Consider the following 23,616-nt stretch of genomic DNA (forward strand, 5'->3'; position numbering starts at 1 on the left):
AATAAAAGGAAGTTTTGGAAGTATATGCTACATATCCCCAAAGGATCATTGTACTTTTTGAGTGATCCAGAACGTCAGAACTTCCCATGTGTGCAAATTCACCAGGGAAATGCCGACAGATGCCTGACTGAAAGCTTGGATTGAAAAGACTGTACAGCAAGCTACTCCCAAAGGCTTCCTCCATCATCTTGCCAACTTCCATGCCGTTTTTGTGGCCCAGCCACTAGCAGTAATTTAGTGTGACTACAGGGATGCACATAATCTAAGTGCATTACAGAGGAACCCCTGGGTCTCAGTACGTGGACCTGCATTTGTTAAAATGGAGGACTATGCAGAAGTTGAGGTTGGTTATTGGTTTAGCCATCTGTTCTTGAACTTCGAGGCACTTCCTTGTCAATTGTGAAGGTGGGGAAAAAAAACGTAAATCCACATTTGCACCCTAAACAAGAAGCTAGAAGAAATCTCTCTCTGATGTCTGCAAATGTCAGTGTTGTGACCTTATAATTTTTTTTAAAGAACAGAGTCCCTAGCATGCCAGAACAGGCATGTTGTATATCTAAAAATGTATTTGTATCTGCTTTACATCACTGCAGCCATGCAAAGCAGGCTGTGTGTCTCCATACCACAGCTCACAGTTTACAGCAGGTATAGTCGTGAGCAGGGCAGTGCTAGAGAGCGGCTTTTCTGGTGCTGGGGTTGCTTAGTTGTCACGCCTGCTGCAAAGCATCCCTTGTACTCCTCTGCCTCTGCAGTTTCTTCAGCGCTGGCACCTCATTCACAATCCAGCCAGTGAAGCAAATCTGAATTTCTAAAAGGGCTGTGTTCATAGTTAGAGTCAATTTCTAATTTGTTATTCTTTAGGTGTATTTCCAGAAAAGGTATTCTGTGACAAGACTCTTAAAATTTTCAAAGATGTTTGAACCCCCTGAAAATGCAGTGCCCCATGTGCTTGGTTGACTTGTTTTGGCAGCTGCATTGTTCAAAAATTTCATTTTCTCTCATCACACTTATTCCTTCCCAGGTGTTAAAATTAGCACAGAGGGCAAAGGGATAGTCAATAAACATGAAAAATAATGGCAATAAGATTATAGCAGATGCTTTTTCACTCATGTAATTGCATCGTGGAATTTGTTTTCATGAGCAGGACTGCAGGAGAGTTTACAGATGGATTGAGTAGTGTGAGTGAAAGCCAGAGAGTATCTTTACCAGTTAATCCCAAATGTCCTAGAGGTGGAATTAGGCCCTCTTTTTGCTTTAAATGTAGGAACATCATATATCTCTTAGGTTTTGTGAGGAACCCTTAGGATAGAGATAATCTTTTATCCGCAGCATGTTAATAAATCTGCTGGACTTCAAGCTTCCCTTGCAGAGCACGCTGTTTCCCCTGGCAAGACTGAAAAATCCCAGGCTTACCTTTTGACTCAAACCTACTTTTCTTTCCTATTAAGGTGTCAAGCCATGAGTTGTAATGATGGGAAAAAATGAGTTCAAAACCCAGAGAGTCATCCCAGAGGACAGCTTCTCTGCAGCTGGCTCTCAGGCTGCGGTCGGTGGCACACAGGCAAAGTTGGTGGAGCAGAAAGTAAGTAAGGGTAGTTGTAAACCCCAGGATAGGGATCAGTATTGCTCATCAGCCCATCTTTTATTTTGCTGGTAGAGTTTAAAAATACATATGTAAATATATTCCTGAGCTAACAGTGGTAGCTAGACCTTTGTGTTTGAGCTGTGTGTCTGTGCTGGATTTGCCTAGGCCTTTTTCTTCCCCATGTTTTTGGTTGTTTTTTGGGGGTTTTTTTTCTTTTCTTTTTTTTTAATCCTATACAGGTGAGAAGAAATGAAAGAGACCGAAGGAGGGTAAACTAGCAGCCTGCAGCTGTATTTCTGCAGTTTAGCTGTAAATGTAGATTGTGGGTTTGGGTACAGGGTTCCCCCTTAAAACTGTCAGATGTTGAATACCAAAATTACACATATGTTGTTGATCAGCATTTTCCAAACCCACTGTTGTCTGTTAGCTGATCAAAAGTAAGTGTTTTGCTTGACAAAGGAGGCATAAGAAAAACAGTGGTTTTCCATAATACAGAAGATGCCTCTGGTTTCTCTGGCTTTTTGCAGTTCTTCTTTAGAGATTACAAAGATAGGTTTGGGGTTTTGTTTTTTAGAGTTTCTTTTGTGTTTCCAGTTTATTATAAAGTTCTGTTTCTTATTATCATTGTTTCTGCTTTCCAGAGACCTAAGATAACAAGTTGGCTCGTAAATTCCCTTTCTCATTTTAGCCACAGGAAATGTTGCTCCATACATTCAAAGTGCTTTTCCAGGTAGGCTGTTCATTTGCATCCAGGCTTTTTGAGTTATGTGCTTTTGTTTCCACTAAGCTGGAAGTGGTTTGTATGGATTAGAGGGGGGGACTTGCTTCATCAGAAATGCAGCTTTGCAGGTTGAAGAAAATTGCTTTGATTTTTTTTTTTTTGTAAAGTCATCCAGTGTTGTCTTGCACGGTCCTACAATGTGAGTGACAGAAAATGCCTGTTGATATAGAAGACTGTGATGTGCTTTTGGTTTCCAGCTGTATTGCTGAAATACCTGGAGATAAAAAGCTGAAATTCAGGAAAACAGCAGGATGATACTTAAGAGTATTTTTAGGCTTAAAAAAAAAAACCCCAAACCTTATGATTTTTTTTTTTTTTAATGTCATTCTACGTAGCCATTTACCAGACTGGTAGGATGTGTTGCATCTGACTTGCCTGGCACTTCCACCACTGTTTTTCAGGAAGGATGTATACCATAATGTGGGGATCTTTACATTGTATTTCATAATATTGAAGTGTTCAGTAAACTGCTGTGGTGTATAATGTTACACATAAACCATGCATCATGCAGAAGCTGTAGAAATTTGCAAGCATTTTGTAGGGGTTATAAGAATTAACAGAAAAGTCTTCCTTAATTGTATGTGAAGAAAACTGTTGGCTTTGGCTCTGCAGGGACCAGATTGCTTTCAGACGTGAGGATGGGAAGGGAAAAGGGCCTGTGCAGCGGAGGACACCTCTGGCTGTGGTCCGCAAGGAGTAAGCCTGTGACCGATAGACCTCACAGCACTGACCTTTCCTGCAGGATTTGCAGTGGTGTGCTGGGGATGAGGTGCAGTCTGTCGGGCTGCCCCTAGCACCCGGAGGAAGGATGGCAAGAGGGATGCTGTGCCTGAAAGAGAAGTAATTCTCGGTTGTGCTGGGGAAGTTGTCTAAAAGTATGAAGTAAATGTGCATTTGCTGCATGGTTGTGGAAATGTGTTCTGCTCCTCTCTGGAAATCTTGTTTAGTTTATCTGGGATGGTGGTGAAAAAGGAGAAGGTCTAGAAAAAGTAAAAATGAGGGAACTGTGAGTTTGTAGTCAGAAGCAAGCGAAAGTGGTGCCCCATGGGTATGTGTGAGGTGGGACCTGTTATAGCCTTGCGGCTGGAGGAAAGATTAAATGTAAAGACAAAATCTCAAGTGCTCCTTCTTTTCTTTCTGATCTTTCCTGAGGAGTGAGGGAGAGCAGCAGGTTTTTAGATGCTGCATCTACTGTTGTTTAACCACAGCTGCTGGTAGTTCCTTCAGGAAATCAGATAAACACTGTTTGGCACAGCCCATCGGGCACAGCTGGCAGCCTCGGTTAGGCAATTGTTTCCACTCTTGGAGCATCTTGTAAACTTGCTGGAAAAGCCTCTCCTCTTGCAGTTAAGATCAGGCCAGTAACTCTGCATCCTGGGTATGATGCATTGGGGGGAGCCTGTAAGGTTCTGCCGTGGAAGCTCTGCATTCTCCTCTGTTCAGCATGGGCAGGCAGATGTTTGATTGTCCGCCTGTGCCTCTTCGGGGGTTGTCCTGTCCGTGGCCTCTTAGCACGGCCTTTGGCACTGCAGAGTCCTCCAGGCTGCTTCAGAGATTCAAGCAGAAATTGATTATTTTTGTATTATTATTACTATTTTATCCCAGTTGCGGATATGCTTAACTGTAATTTTCTCTCCAGGCAATCTTAATTACAATGCAGTTGCTTCCTTGAAATTAAAAATGTACCTGTAGGCCGTTACATGCCTGTATTTCTGAAAGCCAAAAGCCTAAAGCTGAGCTTTAAAGTCAGAGGGACTTCCTTGAGTGGTGACGAGGACTACAGCATTGCATTTCTGCTGTCACAACTATGACAGTTCCCTTGACTGAAAGGTGTTTTGCAGGGATATCACAACCCCTTTGATCATCCAGTTTGTATTTATCAGGTGCTGTTGCCCAGGTAAGGATGTTCCTCTGAGTTTTTGCTTCTCTCTTCATTTCTGTGTACACAAGTACTTGAATCATGAAATCATCAAAAGCTTCAAGGGGGAAAACTTTCTGAAGTTATTTTTTAGGTGTAACTAATCTTTTGACAAATGTTGCGGAATAGGGAAAAAATTATTATGGTGGAAGTAACAACCCCTGTTTACATATAGTTGCACATTTCTTGGCACCACATTCAGCTAGTAACAACCCCTGTTTACATATAGTTGCACATTTCTTGGCACCACATTCAGCTTGGTTACTGAGTACCCCTTTGAGGATGCCTCAGTTGATCTGTATTATGTTAGCTACGGAGTCCAGCTAGGAAAAGGATTTTGAATTTCTAATTCGTCCGTTTTCAGATTTCCTCAATAGCGAAATACAAAGTGAAAGTTTCTGTCCTTCAGAATGTTTATGTATTTTGAGCAGCATTTCACGTGCTAGTTGTGTATTGCGGGCGGTTGCCGCTCTGGGGAGCGGCGCGCAGTGCTGCGGCAGTCGGTGGCCCTGCTGCGCTCTTCTGGTTCTGAGGTTTCTTGTTGTGGTGAGAACTACCAGTTCCCGGCTCAATAGGTGAGAGCGTTGCGCTGGGGAGGAGGAAGAGGTTTGCATGGGCTGTCTTGAGGTTTGGGGTTTTTTTTATCAGAATGGGTCTAATAAAGTGAGAAAATAGTCCCTATAAATACAGATTTGGCAACTATTGAGTTTTAAGAATGAGGGAGAGTATTTGCTACTGAAAATTGTCTTTAGATTCAGCAACAACTTGGACCCAAAGGATACCGATGCTCCTGGAATCATGGTGTATACTATATTCTTGCATAAACATTTGGCTAGGTTAGTACGTGAAAAATTATTTAAGCTTTGACAAGGGAGAAAAAAAAACCACCAACCAATATGGGAAGCTAGAGAGATGCCAGGAAGAAACTAGTTAAAAGAAGTAAAAAAAAAATTCTGGTTGTGTGTTCCCCCCTGTTTTGTGTGGTTTTTTGTTTTTGCTTTTTTTTTTTTGGCATTTACCTGTCATATTACATTCCAATAATTGCAGTTAATAATTTATTTTACAGAGCAAGTCAGGATCTACTGAAATTGTATAGCAGCATATTTTTTTGTATGAGGAAACCTGACTGTAGTCTCTGTTTCCTTTCCCTGGAGTGGCAGTGGCTGAATACCAGTATTTTCACTTCCAGATTTTTGGCAAAGTGCAAAGATGATGTCTTTAAAAGGCGTGGAGAAAGCTTTTTATTGTAGTTCTAAAAAGAGAAAGCAAGAGCTGATGGATTGCAGAGAAGCATAATCTAAAAGTGAGTTATCATCCATCAGTTCAGAAAGACAGGAGCTAAAGCCAGTCCTGAACTGCAAAGCTGCAAAGATTTTTTTTTTAAGACCTTGTTATACCACTACCAGTTTCTTATATCAGAGTTATATAATTAAATAACATTAAATTATTGAAAGATAATAGCTAACATTGTTCATCACAGCAAATTACAGCAGGTGATTAAAATCACTTTCTAGCTAGAAAGTAATTCTTGCCCTCACGTGGGAGTGACAGTCACTGCAGTTCTCACGATGAAATGGTTTTCATGCAAATTCCAGTTTTGTGAGGTAAGATACTGCAAAAGTAGAAGGTTGTGAAAATAGAGCTTAATTACTTTTGTAAATCTATACTTAATTATTTGGAAAGAGATATGATTAAATGATTCAAGTGTGTAGATTCTAAGGGAAATGATGGAAAGATAAACAGTGAAAAGCATTAATACAAAGCTATTTGGTAAAAGGGGCATAATCAGTACCATTTAGATTTTATTACATCAATGCAAGGAATATTATTAGTCTTCCAAAACAGAGGGCTGTATATTGGGAAGCAGTTATTCTGAAAAGGAAGGTCACCTGTTAGTTAAAGGCTGTTTCCCTGTACTGCAACTAAAAAGGGGAAGCAATTCAGGGAGGGAGGAACAGGGATCTGTGATAAGGCTGGGATTATATTTTTATTAAATGAATCAGTAAGACCACGACTGAAATATTGCCATCGGGTTTTGGTGTCTCTCAGTGCTGAAAGGGTTTTGAAAGCATTTGAAGTTCATTAAATAGAGACATGAGAAGTATGACATGTTCAGTTTACCAGAGAGAAAGTAATTTTCCTGTCTGCTATCAACAGTGGGCTAAAAAGTTTTAATTCTATACAGGTGAAGCATCAAAAATCAAAACTGGAATCTTATTTTACCAAGGAATTGCTTATCAGTATTTGTATTAATCCCCCATCTCTTGAGATCTTCTGTAGGAGAAGACATCCCATATTTAAAAGATGCATGCAGGAATACCCTCTACTAGTGTAAAATACGGATTAGATTGGCATAACAGCAACTTCTGTGTGAAATCATGAGGATAAATGAGCTGAAATAAAGGAAATAAATAAATAAGGACTTGAAGGGCCAGGTGACCTTTTCTCTCCCTTTCTCCAGTCCTTCCCAGTAAGTGGCTTTCCACTAATTGCCTGAGAAGGTTTTTCCCTGCAGACACAGCTCCGGCAGAGGCGGTGCGGGCTGCCCGCCGGGGGGCTGGCAGGGCACAGGCAGGGGGGCAGCATGCCCCAGCCACACCGACCTTCCCACCCGCTCTGCAGCGGCAGGGTTTTCTCACGGTACCAAACCCAGGTTGAAGACTGGGATGTTTATATACAGCCTTATTTATACTTTTGTTTATTTTTGTGCATACAGAAAATAATTTGTGTGGGAGTGCATGCGTATGATTTTTTTATTATTATGATTAGGAGTGTTTTTTAGTGTTGGGAATGGTTTTCTGTTTTCCTGAGTTCAGAGAAATGCCACTGATAAAAGGAAAAGCTAACTGAAAAAAGGAACCAAGTACAGAAATGTTGTAATGTTTCTAAAATTCAGTGGTAGGACTAATAAACCCACTGTAGTTCCATGAAGATCTTACCTGTCAAATATCTTGTCAAAAATACACTTTACCAACACTGTCATGTCAATATTCAAAATGGTTGAATTCAAGAAGCGAGTGTTTTGGCTCAGCGTGCAAGAGCTGTTACAGCGCCTAGAGATTTTTAGAACTTGAAGACAAGCGAAGGAAGTAGCTTGTGTTTCTCAAAGATAAACGATGTAGCCCCTTTTTTTGCCAGGGCAGAAAATACCATATATGTTAAATTGGTACGTTGGGGAGAGGGTTGTTGTAGCCAGTTCCCTGTCTTTGCTTCCAAGAGCCATCTCTGGGAAAAGCAGAAATGCGCTGCAGGGTAAAGCCTGCCAGAGTGCAGACTGGCTATCAGGCAGTTTGAGGTTGTGTTATTTTTCAGCATTTATTTTGAATAAATGTGGGGGAAGTGAGTATAAGACTGAGAATGGCAGGAGGGGAATAAAGGGTGAGAGCTTTACCTTTATAAATAACAGTATAAGCATCTCGTAGCACTTTCCTCATTGCCGTGTCTCGAGTTCCATCGTTGCACAGCAACACACGCCAAAAATTGCACCCTGTTTGCTGGTTTTCACATAAGATAGCAGCTCCTCCATTGTTGGCTGATTCATTTCATATTGTTGCATTACTTAAATGATTTAAACGTGCTGCATGGTGGTGTGAATGCTTTTCACTCCGTACACCGTTTGTATGGTAAGTGACAGTGTTGATTATACTAATTCACTGGAGATGGAGAAGGAGAAAGAATGCTGTACTTGTATAATACGTTTTAGTTACATCGATACACTTCTACTGAATTAATGACCTTTTTTTTTACCAAAATATTTCAGACTGAACGTAGGAGTTGCTTTGTGAAGTGTCAGAGTGTTGCAAGGAATACTCAAGCAAATCGAACTTTCCTTGTCGTGAGAAGGATTTAATAACAAAGTATTAGGTAGACAACGTTAGTAAAGTTCTGTGAAGATGAAAGATTTTTTACACCTCCTAATTTCCAAAGACTTTCCAAAAATAACCTTATTTACTCTCCTGAGACCCTGACCTTACATTCAGCGCTAGGAATAGCCCTGCTGACTTTTTACTAAACGTGTGCTGTGATCTGCAGGGTACTGGCTTTTCTTTGTCCACTTTAGAATTACCCATTTCAAGTAACACTTCTTGTTCAGCGGATGTGGCAGGGCTGGCGAGCGTGAGGAGGTTAATCAGGAGATTTTTACAGTTCTTGGTGCCAACGACCAGCCGTTTTAGCCAACTGCAAACCCTGCAGCTCAAGCCTGTGGGGCAGAGCAGGTGCGAGCGGCTGTCGATGGCGGCAGTGGTGGTGGGCTGGGGCGTCTGCTATGGATGGGAAGGATGAGGGGTGGGCTGGGGTGGAGAAGCTGCATCCTGGTGCACTTTCAGGTTGGGGTGAGGGTGCGTTCTGCTTTCACAAACACGTTTTCAATTACTGGTGTACTGTGGCCTTTTCCCTTTTTCCTCAGTGTGGAGCTCAAACGGGAGATAATTTTACTGTATGCAACAGACCGACAAAATAACTATGCTGCACAGCACAGTAAGATATAAAAAGTGCCTTTTCAAAAATACAAAAAAACCCAAAGAAAATGTTTGTTTAGGAAAAAAATAGAGGAATAATAGGAGTGATAATATAATCCCATTGCTTTAAGGTAGCTTTTAAAAATAGGAGCAGTAAACTTAATGTTCCAGCTTTTACCACAGTAAACATATAATTGTAAGCTGATTGTGGTGAATTCCTTAAATGATAGCCCTCGTCAATATAAGTTTTAAAGAACCAGCCCTACATCTGGAAGCCAGCAGCAGCTCAGGATTTTATTAAGCAGCACTGCCAAATAAAATCCAAGCGCTACTATAAACGATATAAAAATAAAGATTGGCTATAGCATAACATCTCAAATACGCAAGCGAGCACTCTGGTTTGGAGCACTATGTGAGAGCACTGTAGCTTTCCCAGCAGCTTTTGAGCCCAAGGTTGAAATGGTTGATATGGATGCAGCTTTCTGCGTTGGTCATAGAAGTGTTTGGGAGCTTAAGTTACTAGTAGAATAAACAGAGAAACTGCAAAATCGCTATTACCGTGTCTAACTTATTTTTATTGGAAGTACTGGCTGTGTTGCATATTACAGACACACAAAAAAAGGTTTAGAGCATATGATTTTCCTTCTGTAAAGAAGGTTATAAGCCATTGACCATATCCATAAGGGACAGAAACCTGCCCTCTTCCAACGGCTGCAACTTGACATTCTTCTTCGCAGCTTTCGTCCAATGGATGGAGGCAAAGGAGTACAGCTGATGGCTGTGACAGTCATGTGTCTGGCTGCAACTGGTGACAAGTATCAGAAAAAGGGAGGGGGGTGATGCACAGCTGACCCAGATAGAAAGCCAGCAGCCACCCCGTGAGTCTCTGGCAGCGAGAGGTTGGCTGCAGAATCGCATGGAACAACAGTCTCTGGTACCACAAAATAACAAGGGCTTTCCAGTTCTGTGAGCTGACCTCCACGCTTTTTGGAGCATATCAGTGACCTTCCTTGCTGAGTGGGAGATTTCCCATACAGTGGCAATAAAATTAACTCCTTTGAATGCAGAAAGCAGTGTGATTAGTAGCTCCTTCTTAGTCTTTTTGCCTAGAAATAACCCAGAACATTATAACGCAAAGTTCCAAGGAAGTAAAATAAGCAATATTCTAAACAAAATTCAGATATTTTATGTTTTGAACAGGTTTTTGATACAGCTCAGCTTGATACAACATGGTATTTACCAGCCTGGCCTTTAGTATTGGATCTGCTTTCCAATTATGCTTCAATTCATACAACAGTTGCAGAGGGCGTGTGTGGGTGTACGTGCAAAAGAGAAAGATTGATTTTGTTCTTTAAAATTGTGAAGTCTGCTCTAACTATGAAAACCCATCAGAATTTCTAGCACTTAAACACACTTCCTTTCTCAATGTGCTACCAGCATTAGGCAATCTTCACGACATCTCTCTGGCAAGTGGAGGAATATGTGCTGATTTTTCAGAAGTAGAATATTAACACACGTATCACTGAAAAACAGGCTGCAAATGCTTTCCAGAAGTAAAGAGTTAACATGAGAGCTCAAATTACAACTTGGAAGCAAGTACAGAAGGTCTTGGTTCTATTTTTTAGAAATGTATGAGTGAAAATGGAATAAAGAAAGTACATGTCAGTCCTGGCTGTTGCTCTGTATTAGAGTATCCTCTTGTGTTTGAGACAGCAGGTGCTGGACAATCCTAATTGCCACTTTACACAGAGCATCTTCGTATTCCTGGTGATTGTTCCCAGCTGCTGTCTTTTTCGGTGTGCTGTATTCCCAAGCCTTGATAATGCTTTGATAGTTCCTGTATTTCATACCTGAGAAGTCCAAGGGAGTGTGGGGTTTTTTCTTTCTGCAGTTCTCACTCTTTTTTTTTTCTGTAGGTTTGAAGACCTATCTGATCTCTGGTCAGAAGGTGAAGGAGCCCCACTGCAGCTGTTCGCAAGCGTTACTTTCTGGCTTGGAGTCTGGGGATGGAGCCAGGATACAGGGAGCATCGTCAGTCGAGAATGCCGGTGACTTGACAAAGACTCTCAAACATGCAGAAAAACCTAAGGTGAGCTTTTGTTTCAAAGCCAAGCAGCATAGACTGTGCAAACCAGGGAGCGATGTGTGGATGGGCTTACAGGTTTGTTTTTGCACTGCTTTATATGTTTGTATATATATTTATGTATATATACATATAGTGACAACATGTATTTTGAGGAATGAAAAAATTTACAGAATGAAATGCCTTGCCAATTGACAAGCAATCGCTAAAGTAAGGTGAATGCTTTTTAATGGTGGTTTCAAATAAATTCCTTTTTATATTTCAGGACCGAGAGGTCAATGCTGCTTTTTCAATGGTCTTTATTTTATCAGGGAATAAAGAATATGCTTTATGCAGCTGCTGTAAATTCTGTGATTTCCTGCTTTTGCTGCAGCCTATTTCTGCCGTTCCTCTGTCGTGCAGGTCATGTACCTGTAAACCTTTTCATATGAGTGCATAACAGACATCACCCCCCCAAAAGATAACAGCATTGTTCGTGTGGTGGGAGAAGATGCTCCAGTAGGCAATGAGTTTGCGTTTTGTCTGCTTGCTCTAGAATCCTATATGTAGAACTGAGGGCAACGATTTGTATGGATTCAGCTTAGAGAAATGGTGACATTTTGTTATGTTCACACCTCTCACAAGATCTCTTGACAAGGAAATCTGTGAAACAATGTGTATTGCTTTAAAGCTTTGCTGTTACTCTCCATCTTCCAGCTCAGAACAGATTTCCCAAACAACAGATGTCTATTCTCTATTTTCACTTCTGCTAAGAATGCCTCATCCCAGGTTGCCCAAGCTGGGCAAAAATGTCCAAGCCACGGGTGGTCATCTGCAGGCCACTGTCCTTAGACTTCAGTGTGTTTAGTCCTGAGAGCATCTCTTTAACATAGGTTTGAGATTGAGCTGACAAAGTTGGTAGGGGGCGATTCCCATGCTGCTCCATTTTTGCTGCTTGTGTGTTTGTTGTGGGGATTGGGAGAGCATGAGTGGGGCACCTTTACCCTGTGTCTGTGCCTGGTGTTAAGTTTTGGGGTGAAAACACTGGATCGCAAATGAGATCAGCTGGAAGGCTGGCCCAAAAATACGGTCCAAAGTTAAGTGAGCTCCTTAGAGAGCAAGCCAGGACTGTTTAACTACAGAAGGCAGCTGTAGCCATCTTTATACCTCCCCAAAATACACACTCTGTGTGGTTTGACTGCCTTCAAGTTGCTGGCGATACTTTTCGATTCTTTCTCTTAGAAGAATCAAAAGAATATATTTGGCATCCCTCAGGCACCAGCTTTCCAGCTTTCTCTTGTCTTTCAAGGATGGTATAGCAAATAAGGCAGGAAAATACATCTCGAGCAGTCCGTGGGTATCTGTACAAATAAGCCCGTCTGTGCTGTCCGGTGTGTGGCCATGCAGAGGTACAGGTGTGACAGTGAGGGGTAGGAACGCTTTTATTTCATGTAGTGAAGGAAGAAGAATGTACCGAGTGGAGCAGTATTACTGAGCTGCCTGTCCGTGGAACAGAAGGGAGAGAGGAGGGATCAAACAAAGCAGTAAAGCTAAGGGTGCTGTTCTGAGAGAAAGTGAAGATGCCGCCTTAATGTCAGGCAGCAAAGTAAGCTGCAGCTGGAGCACCATGAAACTACAGCAAAGTACAGGACTGACCTGACTACAGCTAGAATTTGATAAAATTTGTGGTGGTACTTGTTAAAATGATCCAAGTCCAAAATGAAATCTGTTGGTAAGGGTCAGCCATGGTATGTGTTTTCTAAAACATGGGGTGTTTTACTGCTGCGCTGCAGAAGGGTAGGTACACTGTTCCTAAACAGCTAGTATGCAATGTGGAGGCATGCTGCTAGCTCAGGACGATTTGTTTACTGCCTAGTCCCTGATTTTCTGCTCTGGGACCATCTTGGGTGGGTGTTAAAGTTGCTGTTTAAATGCTGAATGATGGTCTGTACAGTACAAAAGCACAAACATGGCTGTCTGAGTAAGTGAAGGAAAAGCTAAAAGCAGCTGCTTCAGAAGACCATCTAGGACAAGTGCCTAGACAGTTTCAGCCTTCTTGGATGCTCTGTCTACCGATGTGCTAAAGCTACTGCATCGAATTTGTGCTTATAGGTACCTGGTTTTATTCATCACCATGAGCCCTGCAGGCCTGGCCACTGATTTCCTAAGTGGCCTCACAGCTCTTTGAAAATCACGTGCCTGTCTTGCCTGAAACACTCATGCTGGAGTGGATTTTGAATGACCCCAAACTCAGCTTTCCATGTGGTCTGATAAGCATCCATATAATGCATGCCACAAATGATGTCAGAATGCATATAGTATGGTGATGCTGAGCACTTACTTAAAAACATGTTCTGCCACTGTAGTTGGCAGCATAGGAGTGCAACGCATACTTGCTTCTCACAGCGTGGGTAGGTACAGGTATTCCAGACTCCACAGCACACTTTTGAGTGTAGATGTGCACCATCCTTCTCTCTGCGGGGCAGCCTGTTCCTGGAGTGATTGTGGACGGAGAAGGCTGGGTCAAGCTTTCAAGGAGCGTTTAAGTTGCCAGCCATGCTAGAAGTAGGTCTTGCAGTGTTTAAAATATATAAATGTAAGCATATTAAAAAATTCCCATAAAGAACAATGGTGCAATTTAATCACAAATCATGCACAATTTTTGAAAAGGAGTGAGTTTCTTTTTTACATTTTTTTATGGTTTGTTTTTCTTGTGTTGTTTTGTGGGGGTTTTTTAAAGCCTGCAACTTGCTGGAAGGGTCTGGAGATAATAATTTGTAAAAGAATCATGACTTACACGCCAACTGTTTTAAATACAAAGCTGTAAACAGTGTCAGTGTGGGAGGAGATGACTCCATCTCTGCAAAAGAGACTAAGTAGGAGGGGCAAAATTACAGGCAAGCTGAATATCTTTTTTTGTTTTAAAGGGAATAAGTGGCCATATTGGATGCAAAGGATGACTTTCACATTTTGGGCTTGAACAGATGTTCTAGCGGACAAGATCTGTTAAGGAAAGTCAGGCAGGGGAATGCAAGAGTAATTGGTCCATGAAAGGAATTGTATTTCCTCCTCTCCTCCAGCATATCTGTTGTTAATTTCATTGCAATCCTTGTTGCAGGTTGGCTATCAATAAAATGTGTGTACATAATTAAAATGGTGAAGATAGAGGCTAAAAACTATAAGTAAATCTATAATAGCAGGTGATATTTTGAATGAAAGCACTGTAAACTGCTTAAGTGGTTTTGGTATCAGTTTATTTTTCTTGTAATATTTTATAAAATCCCTTACTTGACAGAGAATAATAAGCTGTTGTAAAAATGTTTTAATCATCTCCTGGTATGAAAACAGAAAGTACTTCTGCTTGTCTTGATGTTTGCTGAAAGTGCATTAATGTATTATTCATCACGATGAGGTCACGTACACACTGAGCTTGTGTGAATGTCTGCAACAGAGAATGAAGTTAATGATGTTGATTTATCTCATGGGGTAAGTCAGATGGACTTCTGCCACTTCTTAAAAGGTCGGACTTTTTTTCTGAGTTTTTTGTCTAAACAGGGAGTATTTTCTTTATTTTGTGTTAGAGGTATTTGGTTTTTATTACCATCAACTGACACTTGCCATGGATAAATCTACTAACGCACACCCTAGGAGCACAGAAGGCTCATTAGCCCATTGTCATATTAGTTTTTAAAGCTATCTAATGTTGTCTTCCCCAGAGTGGCCAAGGCATTCATGATAGATGAATAGATGTCCTAGATTATTTTTAAACAAGACCATTTGAGAACAAACTTAATAGTTTCTTCAAGTGTGCTGGTATTTGTTCAGACTGTGCAGGTTCAGAACTGGATGTAACTTGCTTATCTGATGCCAGATTAGGAAACTCACAGTAATTTCAGTGCCTGAACCTGGACCACGCTCCTGAGGAAGAGCAGATATGATGGTGTGCTGGCTGCTAAGAAGGCTCAGAGTCTTCATGAAGCCCTTTGAGAGGCATTGTTGAGTGATGAGGTGGATCAGCAGTCACAGGAAGCATGGGTTAGAGAAATACTGCACTGTAACGACTTGAAAATGAAACATGCCACATTGTTCAATTTCAGGTGTGATGCCAGAGACGGAAAAGGGACTTTGGGTGAAAAGTCAGTTCTGAAAAGACTTAGATGCTAGTCTCTGAAATTGGGAGCGGACCTGAAGGCAGAAGTTGTTGTGGTTTCGGACCAGGAGAATGGTAGACTACAGAGGCTTGAACGAGTCCTTCCCGAGTCCAAAATGAACAGATAAAATGGACATGGAATATTGAGTTTGGGACAGAAGGCTCAAGTTGCTAGCTGGAAAATTTATCGAGGTGTTTAGTGACTCACCTACCGCAATTTAGTACAGCATGCCTAATTTAGTATGCTGTTGCCCGTTACTGCTATCTCTGTACCCGTTAGTAGACTTCTGGCAAGTCTGGTAACAGTAGACCATCTCCAGAGCGGGGGATCTGCCAGTAGGGATCAGACACAGGGTCCCTCTGATGCAGGATCCTGCCTGTACGTTGCCAGCACTGGAGAACAGTACAAAAAACTTGCAAGACATGGATATGGGGTTAATTCCCCTTAAGGGGATCACATTTTAACTCTTAGGTTAGGTTGTTTTAAAAGCTGAAGTGTGCCATTTTAGGTTGCTTCCAAAATACGTAACCTCCAACTATTACAAGTCCTGATGTCTTTGCTTTCCTTGTTTCCTCTGACATTTGCTGGCTGTTTGGCTTCAACAATGTACGATAGCCTGAGTTCCACGCTACTGTCTTAGAGCACTATATGAAAAAGTATTTCTCTTAATTAGTTTCAGATTTTTTCGCTTTTCATTTTGCAGTAATGTTTGTAATGCATCATGGTGTTTTGTGCTTTTTTTGAATTTTGCTGCATTTTGTGCTGTGTCTTCACTCATAATGCCATTCAGATGCTTTTGCAGGCAAATTTTTAAGCAAAAAAAATTGCGCTTCTCTTACCAGAGAATATTCCGTTCTTCTTGGGGAGGCCCTTTGCTGGTGTGCAGTGATTACAGTATATCTGTGATCTTATACTCAATAAGCTTTCCTGAGTTAGGTTTAGCTTCAGTGAACAGAAAATCTGATTTATTTTTGAAATGGTGCGTTCTGTTCCAGTCAAATTTTGCTCCCTGCTTCCCATTCTGTAGCTTTGTTTATCTTTTAACCATGCTGCAAGTATACAAGTGGACCGAATTATAAATTGCATAATACTGCGAGGACACCAGAACATTCCTGGCTAAAATTTTTTTGTCTCATTGCAGCCTTGCCCTTCATGTAGTACCACCCTTGCTCCCCACTGCGATGTCAGCATAGACGAAGGAGCTATCCAAAATGGTTGTCAGGATGAGCATAAAAACAGTACGAAGGTAATTTAAGTATTTATCCCTTCCCTCCTTTGCCCTTTTTTCTCTGCTTTAGTTAGCTTTCTCGTTTTCGCTTGCTGTTCCTTTATTCAAGCTTTTAAGCAGCAGAACTGATTTAGATTTTGAGTGGTTGTATTCCAAAATGTAGTTGAGTCTCCCCCTCAAATTTTCAAAATTATTAGTCATTTTATGGGCCCAGTTTGGTAGTGAGAAGGACCTAAAACTTGGACTCTTTTAATTATGCTATCTACCCAAAGGAAGAGGCACAAACAAGACTACCATGCTCTCCGTCCCTTAACACCACCTAGCTACAAGTTACACCTGTGTCTTGCCAATGTCTTCTGCATCATAGCTATAAGACAGTCATTCCTGTTCACACACAGAGCTGAAATTCACAGCCTTTAAGTCAGTTTGCATCCTTTTTCTGACCAACAAATACAGCATCTTCCATATTCAGCATGCTGCTGCCAAGAGGGCTTTCCTTGCCTGTTGCTTAGATATTCTTACTGAAGCCACCTACTTCCTCTACAATACCAGAAGCTGCCAATTTGTCATCTTGTTCGTGGCCTTCGTAGCCTCTCTGCTCTGCCTGTCGCCTCTCACTCCTTCCTGGATATTAATCTGCTGCGTAAACACAGACTGGATACCAGTGCTCATCACCTGATTGTTGTATTTTCAAATAAGTTAGGGAGAATCACTTTATAAACATGCTTGCAGATAGCCATCTTGTTCTTCACATCAGTCTTTACAACTCGTCTCGCATACAGAGCTAGCTGAAAAACTTGCCAGCGCTTACTCTACTGATGAGCTATTACGTTGATCTGTGTTTGTCCCACTACTGTCTGTCTGTATTTGACCTGTCATCTCTTATGCTTAAATTGTAAGCTCAGAAGCGGGGACTGCCGTTCTGGACTGTGAACACAGTAGACCATGTTCTGTGCCAGGGTTCCTAGGAGATAGCCCAAGAAAAAACTAAAATAATAAGCCCTACAGCCCTGAGGGACATAGAGCAGAGCAGAGCAGCCAGCAGGTACTGGTCTCAAAACAGCGTGAGATCTTCAAGTCAGAAAACATTGTGGGAGATCTGCCCAGGCTGCCTCTGCCCACATGCCAGGGATCTCCAGCAACCAACTGCAAACAGAGATTTTCCTTAGGTGTCAGCTGCCTAGTGTCATATGATGTCTTCAATAGAACTATCCTTTTGGGTTTCTTCATACTACAGCTATATTAGCTTCACGTGTGTCAGTTAGCAAGTCATCTAACCTGGCTTAGAAGAGGTCCGTACAGTGCTAAATAAAATGTCTGTAATTTGACTGATGTGAAGAAATGTGCTAGTGGAGACCAAATGTCCTCCTTTGATTTGGTTTGGTTATTGTCAAGTCAAAAAATTGGAGCAGTTAAGTGGCTATCTAGTAAGTCTGGGATGCCTGTTTAACTGAAAGCTTAAAGAACAGCTACATCCACGAAGTTGCCGTGGCATTTGATTTCCAAATCTTCTTTGCAGTCTCAGCTTTCTTGGGAAGAAGAGCCCAGTCTCTGGGGTCTGTTCCCTTCCTGTGCCAGGTTGCTGCGCCTGGCCCTGCAGCACTTGTGTCCCCTGTCGTGAGGGAATGTTGCTAACAATGTCCTTGGACCTTTGTGGTTCCCAACAGCCTATGGAGCCTCCCTGTCTCTTGATAAGAGGAAACTGTCACATGGTGCATCAAACCTCTGAGTGCTGGAAAAAACCTGTACAGCCTGTTGCATCAGGAACCACAGTAACATTGGAGCTAACAACATTTAATAAATAGGGATTTTCTCCTTATACACAAGCAGTTTCATGCTCTAATCCCCTCCTGTTAAGATTAGCAGAGTGGAGACAGCACAGGAAAACCTTGAGCTGACTAAAGGGAAGAATTTTCTTAGGGACTTGAGCCTTTGCCAAGGAGCTAAAGAGAGAAGGCCAAGAGAAGTCCATGCTGACCTTCTCTGAAAGAGCAGAAATTTTTGCTGCATTTTTCAGATGAACTTGAAGAACAGACAGGGAAAGAAGACAGTGCACAGAAGTCTGTATCTTTTATTTGAGCTGCTCATAGCAAAAATTGTGTTCTCTCGGTTACTGCTTTTCAAGTAACGACATCTGCTGCAGGGGTGAGAAAAGGAGGAAGATTCTTTGCTAGAAAAAAAAGAAAAGGTGCTAACTGACTTTTTTAGGCCTCAAGTTGTTCTGGGAGGTGCTCTGAGCAAATATAATCTTTAGCACAAATTTAAAAAACAAACGACGACGATCCTTCACTTCTAGCACCTTGTTGGATTTGGCTTGCCTGCAGTAGTACCCCTCATCTCAAACACAGAGAGGCTGCGCTGGCACTGCAGCACGTCTTGTGCTCTGGAGCCATGTTCCCCCTGGGTAGGCTAGGTAACCCATTACGGTGGCAGTTAACAAGTTACAGCTTGCTCTGAACCTGCTGAATGTTTTCCCTTAGAAAAAAGAAAAAAAAAAAAAAAAGAAAAAACTTTGTCAGAAGTTTTTGTGCTTCTGGCTTACCAGGAGAGTGCCCTTCTGTCATATGCAAGCACTTCTCCAGTCCAAGGAGTTTTGGTCGGCTTTTGCCGAGATATGTGTTGCTGAAATCACCTTTCTCTTCTGTTGATTGTAGTCTTTAGCAAAACATTGGCAGCACACCAACATAACTACTAAATTTCCTATTCTACTTTGTCAGCTGCTGTCACTGTGCTGTGAACACCTGCAAGCTGCCAAAACAACTGTTGCGAGTGGTAGAAGGGACTAGACTGGGAATCCTTTCATCTCCTGGCTCCCAGCACGTGGCTCTAGAGGCTCACGCCTCCGTCGGGGCAGCCCGCAGGGTGGGGATCCTGCGTCCCTCCTGGGCAAGAGGAAGGGGAAGCGCAGCCCACCTCCCTCCTGCTTTTCCTGTAGCTCCAGGGAACTGTTCCAGCACACCTTGTTATGACTTTAGCTCTTGAGGTCTTGGCAGCCAAACCCGAGCACTTTATGACTCTGCCCTGCACGAGGTGACGTTCTCCTGCTGCTCCATTAGTCTTGTACCTTCACTGGTCATGCCTGCACCTTCCATTCTACCTGCCTATATTCATGTGCCTCGTTTGCTTTATAGGATAGATATACAAGGAGGTTGCATTAATTTTGCATGGGCAGCCAGAAACCAGATATTTCTTAACTTTAAGTTGATTTTACAATCTTAAGTAGCATGTTTCAGTGCTTGGTTGGGGTGGTGATATTTATGGTATTTATTTATGGTCACTGTGGTGGCATCCAGGAATAGTCTTCTGGAGGAGCTTGTCACTGCTGTGCTGACTGCTGTATGGGCAGAAATGAAGAAACTTCTGTCATGAGTGGGTTTCAGGATGAGGATAAATGATATGTGATAAATGATAAGATACAGGGGGAGGAAGATGAACATTCAGATATGCTAAGTTTGATACATGTGTGCATTTGAAAATGATCCTGACTAACTGCAGTTCATTTTCATTCTAACCATGCTTAGTTGTTTAATTTTTTTTGGAATTGCTTCAGTGCATATTGGTCTAGGTCAAACAAAATGTAAAAGAAGGAACTTCAGGTTCCATGAAAATAGGATAATTTGTGGTTAAAAGTAATTTGTGTTCTCAAGTGAGTGAAAGCAGAATTGATAATACTGTGTACCTAAGCTGTGCTGCAGGCTGGTGTCAAACTTCAAAAATGCAGCATTAATTAATACAAAGGCAACAGAAAACCAGAAAGAAGTAGTACATCTTAGTGAAGAAAACATAGTTTAATTTACAGCGTATTTTTTTTGGTAGGATGGTGAAATGTGCAAAAGGGCTGTTCCCACAGGTGGGAGAAAGGAGGAAGCTCTGTCTGGGGAAGCAGCAAGGCTGTAGCTGCCAGTGGAAGGATCAGCAAGGGCTGGCAGAGTAAGTTGTCTCATGACCTGTGGAAAGATAGCACAGTTTAAGTAGGTATTTAAAAAGCCTTTTTGAAGAGTCTTGACCTTAAGATGAGTGACTGAAATTTGGGCTTGTGGTTGGTCTTCATTGCTCGTGTTAAAACATATTCTGTTTTCTGCTCCTTGGAAACATGGTACATAAAAAGCAAAAAGACAACACCTAAGTAGGCATGCACTTACAGAAGATGTGAGTGGCTTCAAGGCAGGTGGAGTTAGATCTTTGACATGATCAGGTAACAGCTTGGTATGTTGAGGGAAGAACGTCTTTCAACTTTTGCTCCATGAAATCCCTTCTACTTTCTCAGCCACTCATGTTCCCCATGTATATTTTGCTTTCTGTCATTCAGGCTCCAGGAGGACACAGTCCAAAGACTCAGAATGGACTTTTGAGTCCTCCACAGGAGGAAAAGCTCAGCAACAGCCAAACCTCACTTTACGAAATGTTGCAAGAGAAAGGAAGATGGGGTGGAGTGAGTCTGGATCAATCAGCTCTCCTTCCTTTGAGGTTTAAAAACATCAGAGAAAAGACAGATGCTCACTTTGTGGATGTGATTAAAGAAGACAGGTAAGGAAAATCGAATTGGACAATGTAAAATTGTATACAGGCGAGAAGGCAGTAAACAGGGGTCCCATATCTTTAATCTTTGTGTGCCTTTTGTTTCCTGTCAGTAATTACTGTTATATAACGTCATATGTTTTCTGATCTTAGTCTATCTATATTCTGCTTAAAAGTACAGTAGGAATGTGATGTCAGAAGCATTCTGCTCAGGAATATGTAAAGCCAGGCTTTTCATCATTTCCATGGTGTACAGTCATTCTTCAGTTGAGTCTTTAAAAAGGAAAAATACTCTTTAAATGATTTCTGATGAAGTTGAACTCTTATCTTCATGTTCAAAAGTCCTTTTAATGTGCATAGTATCTACCTTGCTCTGCAATTAAAAGTGTTAACATAAAATCTGAACCACAAAGCTCAGATTTTTCTATAACATGTGACTAATACCTAGAAGTCATACTGGGCTTGGAAGCAAAATTAATAGAGTGAATCCTCATGGGCCTACTACCTACTTACAGCATTTTGTAAAGTTAGCTTCTCTCTCTGTTTCAAACAAAAAGTACTTCTTTTGGGCAGAAGAAAATACGTTCTCCAAAATTCAGTAGTGTGTGATTTTTGTAAACACACAACCATATCTCCCTTATTATGGCAGTGACTTGACTGGAGCAACTAAACAAATAACTTGAGTTTGTTATTATTTATGGCTATTCTTATTTTTGCTTCACTGCTTCCACTCAAATTGAGGGTATTTTATCTAAATATCCTTGAAACTGTTTGCTCGTATAGACTCCAGGCTGCTTGGAACGGGGACACTGTTGTCTTTACTGAAAACATGAAACTAAAGCAGAGAGAAGTGAGAGGGAGGGACAGCAGTCCCTCTCCAGTCCCTTCTGTATATTTTTTCGGATTACCTTACTCCTGTGGCCAACTTCAGTTAAAATTTAAGTTCCTTTTTTAATTTTTTTTTTCTCTGCATGTCATTGGTGACAGAGAATAGGTGTTTAGCTGACATTTCCAAATATTACAAGACAGATGGATTGGGAGAGTCCAGATGTTGGCAGAAATCAGTAAGAACAAATTGGATTTTCGTTTAAAATGTAACTAGCATCCTGCAAATTTTGAGTTACATAAGTACTTTAATTTATGCTGTTTGTCTGCTGAAGGTACCTGGCTCAAGCTCATGTGTTTCTGGTGCTTTCCTCCTCCACTTACAAAATGGATAAATCTTTCTGATTTGGAAAAAGGAAAAAGTAGGACTGTGATTTGACATCAGTCAAAGCCTAGCTTTTTTTTTGGTCTCAATTAAATATCATGATTACCATATTAAGTAGGCCATTTCTTGTTGCCAAGGCAACTTCTCTGCTGAGTTCAGTTCATGTAAACATAACTTTCCAAAAATAATTTTCTGATTAATTAGTTCTATGCAAAATGCTCTAAGCCCACCATTCTACATTAATCCTTTTTAACGTTTGTTAATGTGAAGTTATACGTAATAAGTAATCTTAAAAACAGTCTTGATCCCCTGCTGTAAAACATATATTGTTGGTCTCGACAAATCTAGTATCTGGGACGATGTTTGAATGGGAAATTTGAGTTTTCCCAGGGAGAAGAGTGAAGTCCGAACATTCCCTTGATCGTCTTAGGTGAAACTCCATTCGCAATGGTCATACTGGAGTTTTGCTGCGTTGGGTTTATGTTGCTGCAAATGCAGCCGCGAAGCGTGAGCTTCCTCTAGCATTGGGCAGTGATTCCCACTGTGTCGCACGATGCTGCTGTTCTGATCTGTGATATAAATTTCTATTAACAGAAAGTACCTAACCCAGATACGGTGGTAAGGTGAATAAATTGATCACACAGGCTTCCTGTACAGCTGGGAAGAGTTAAACGTCATAGGGAGGATGCCGGAGATTAGGAAGCTGCCTAGGGCTAGCTAGGAGGAAATGCTGGATGCTGGTGATATTTTTCGTTTCCCAACCTCTTTCTAGGGTTTAAGTGTGTGGCTGAGAGTTTCATGAGCAGCTATTGGTTTCTTTGCTTGCTGAGATTTCACCTTGGAGCTGATACCTCAGCACAGTTCCAGTTATCTTTAATAATAATAAAGCCAGTGTTACTGCGGTATATTTGGATTGATAACATTATACAAGAATCCTTTTCATAGAGTCATACAATCATGGAATGGTTTGGGTTGGAAGGGACCTTAAAGATCATCTAGTTCCAAGTTACTAGTTTGCATCTTCTTACAACTTGATTATATATATTTGGCAAACAGTGTATAGTTTGAGCTTTGAGTCTGGCTTGACTACAACCACTATAAAAATTACATGCTTTGTTCGTTGTAATCTGCATGTCACTGTGTATTATAGAAGAAAACCACAGTGCAAGAGTACAAAATGTTTAAACTGAATTTCACTGGGCTTGCCCTCAATGGATTCTCACTTTTTAGATTTTTGTTTCCAAGAAAAATTACATAAACCTTAGGTTATAAACCTTTTGAAGTACAAGAAACAAGTCCTCAGGTGCTAATCAGGACAGTACTCACAAATGATCTCCTTAGACTTACAGAGCAGAGTCCCAGGGAAATACGAAGCTGGCCTTAGAAGCTAGGTTCTGTGCAGTCCTTCATCCCCTCCTTGGGTCAGTTTCCTGTTTAAATACTTTAAAAAATTGTTTCTTTCATCTCCCACTTCCCAGTCTTGCTTGATTCAGGGAAAACAGAAATCACTTGTGCTTTGGAGGCACACGCCTCCCGGGAAGCAGATTATGTACTTGACTGTGTTTAGTCAACTAAACTGGGATCTTCCTCTTTGAGACAGACGACTATTGAGATGGAGCTGGACTGGCACGGTATGGCTGGCTGACACCAGAAATGCTGCCTTCACCCTTGTTTTGTCGTGTTATGCCGTCTGTTCTGTGCAG

General features: G+C 41.4%; 1 protein-coding gene across 1 annotated transcript in view; it reads left to right on the forward strand.

Moving 5' to 3' along the window:
• ADCY9 (adenylate cyclase 9) overlaps nt 1-23,616 on the forward strand; it is a 102,292-nt gene that overhangs the window by 37,662 nt on the left and 41,014 nt on the right. The window contains exons 2-4 of the mRNA XM_055706628.1: nt 10,661-10,833; nt 16,099-16,203; nt 20,495-20,712. Coding sequence (XP_055562603.1) covers nt 10,661-10,833; nt 16,099-16,203; nt 20,495-20,712 — 496 coding nt within the window. The remainder of the gene's footprint in view (nt 1-10,660; nt 10,834-16,098; nt 16,204-20,494; nt 20,713-23,616) is intronic.

This window comes from Falco cherrug, chromosome 4 (genome assembly GCF_023634085.1).
Source record: "Falco cherrug isolate bFalChe1 chromosome 4, bFalChe1.pri, whole genome shotgun sequence".
NCBI lineage: Eukaryota > Metazoa > Chordata > Aves > Falconiformes > Falconidae > Falco > Falco cherrug.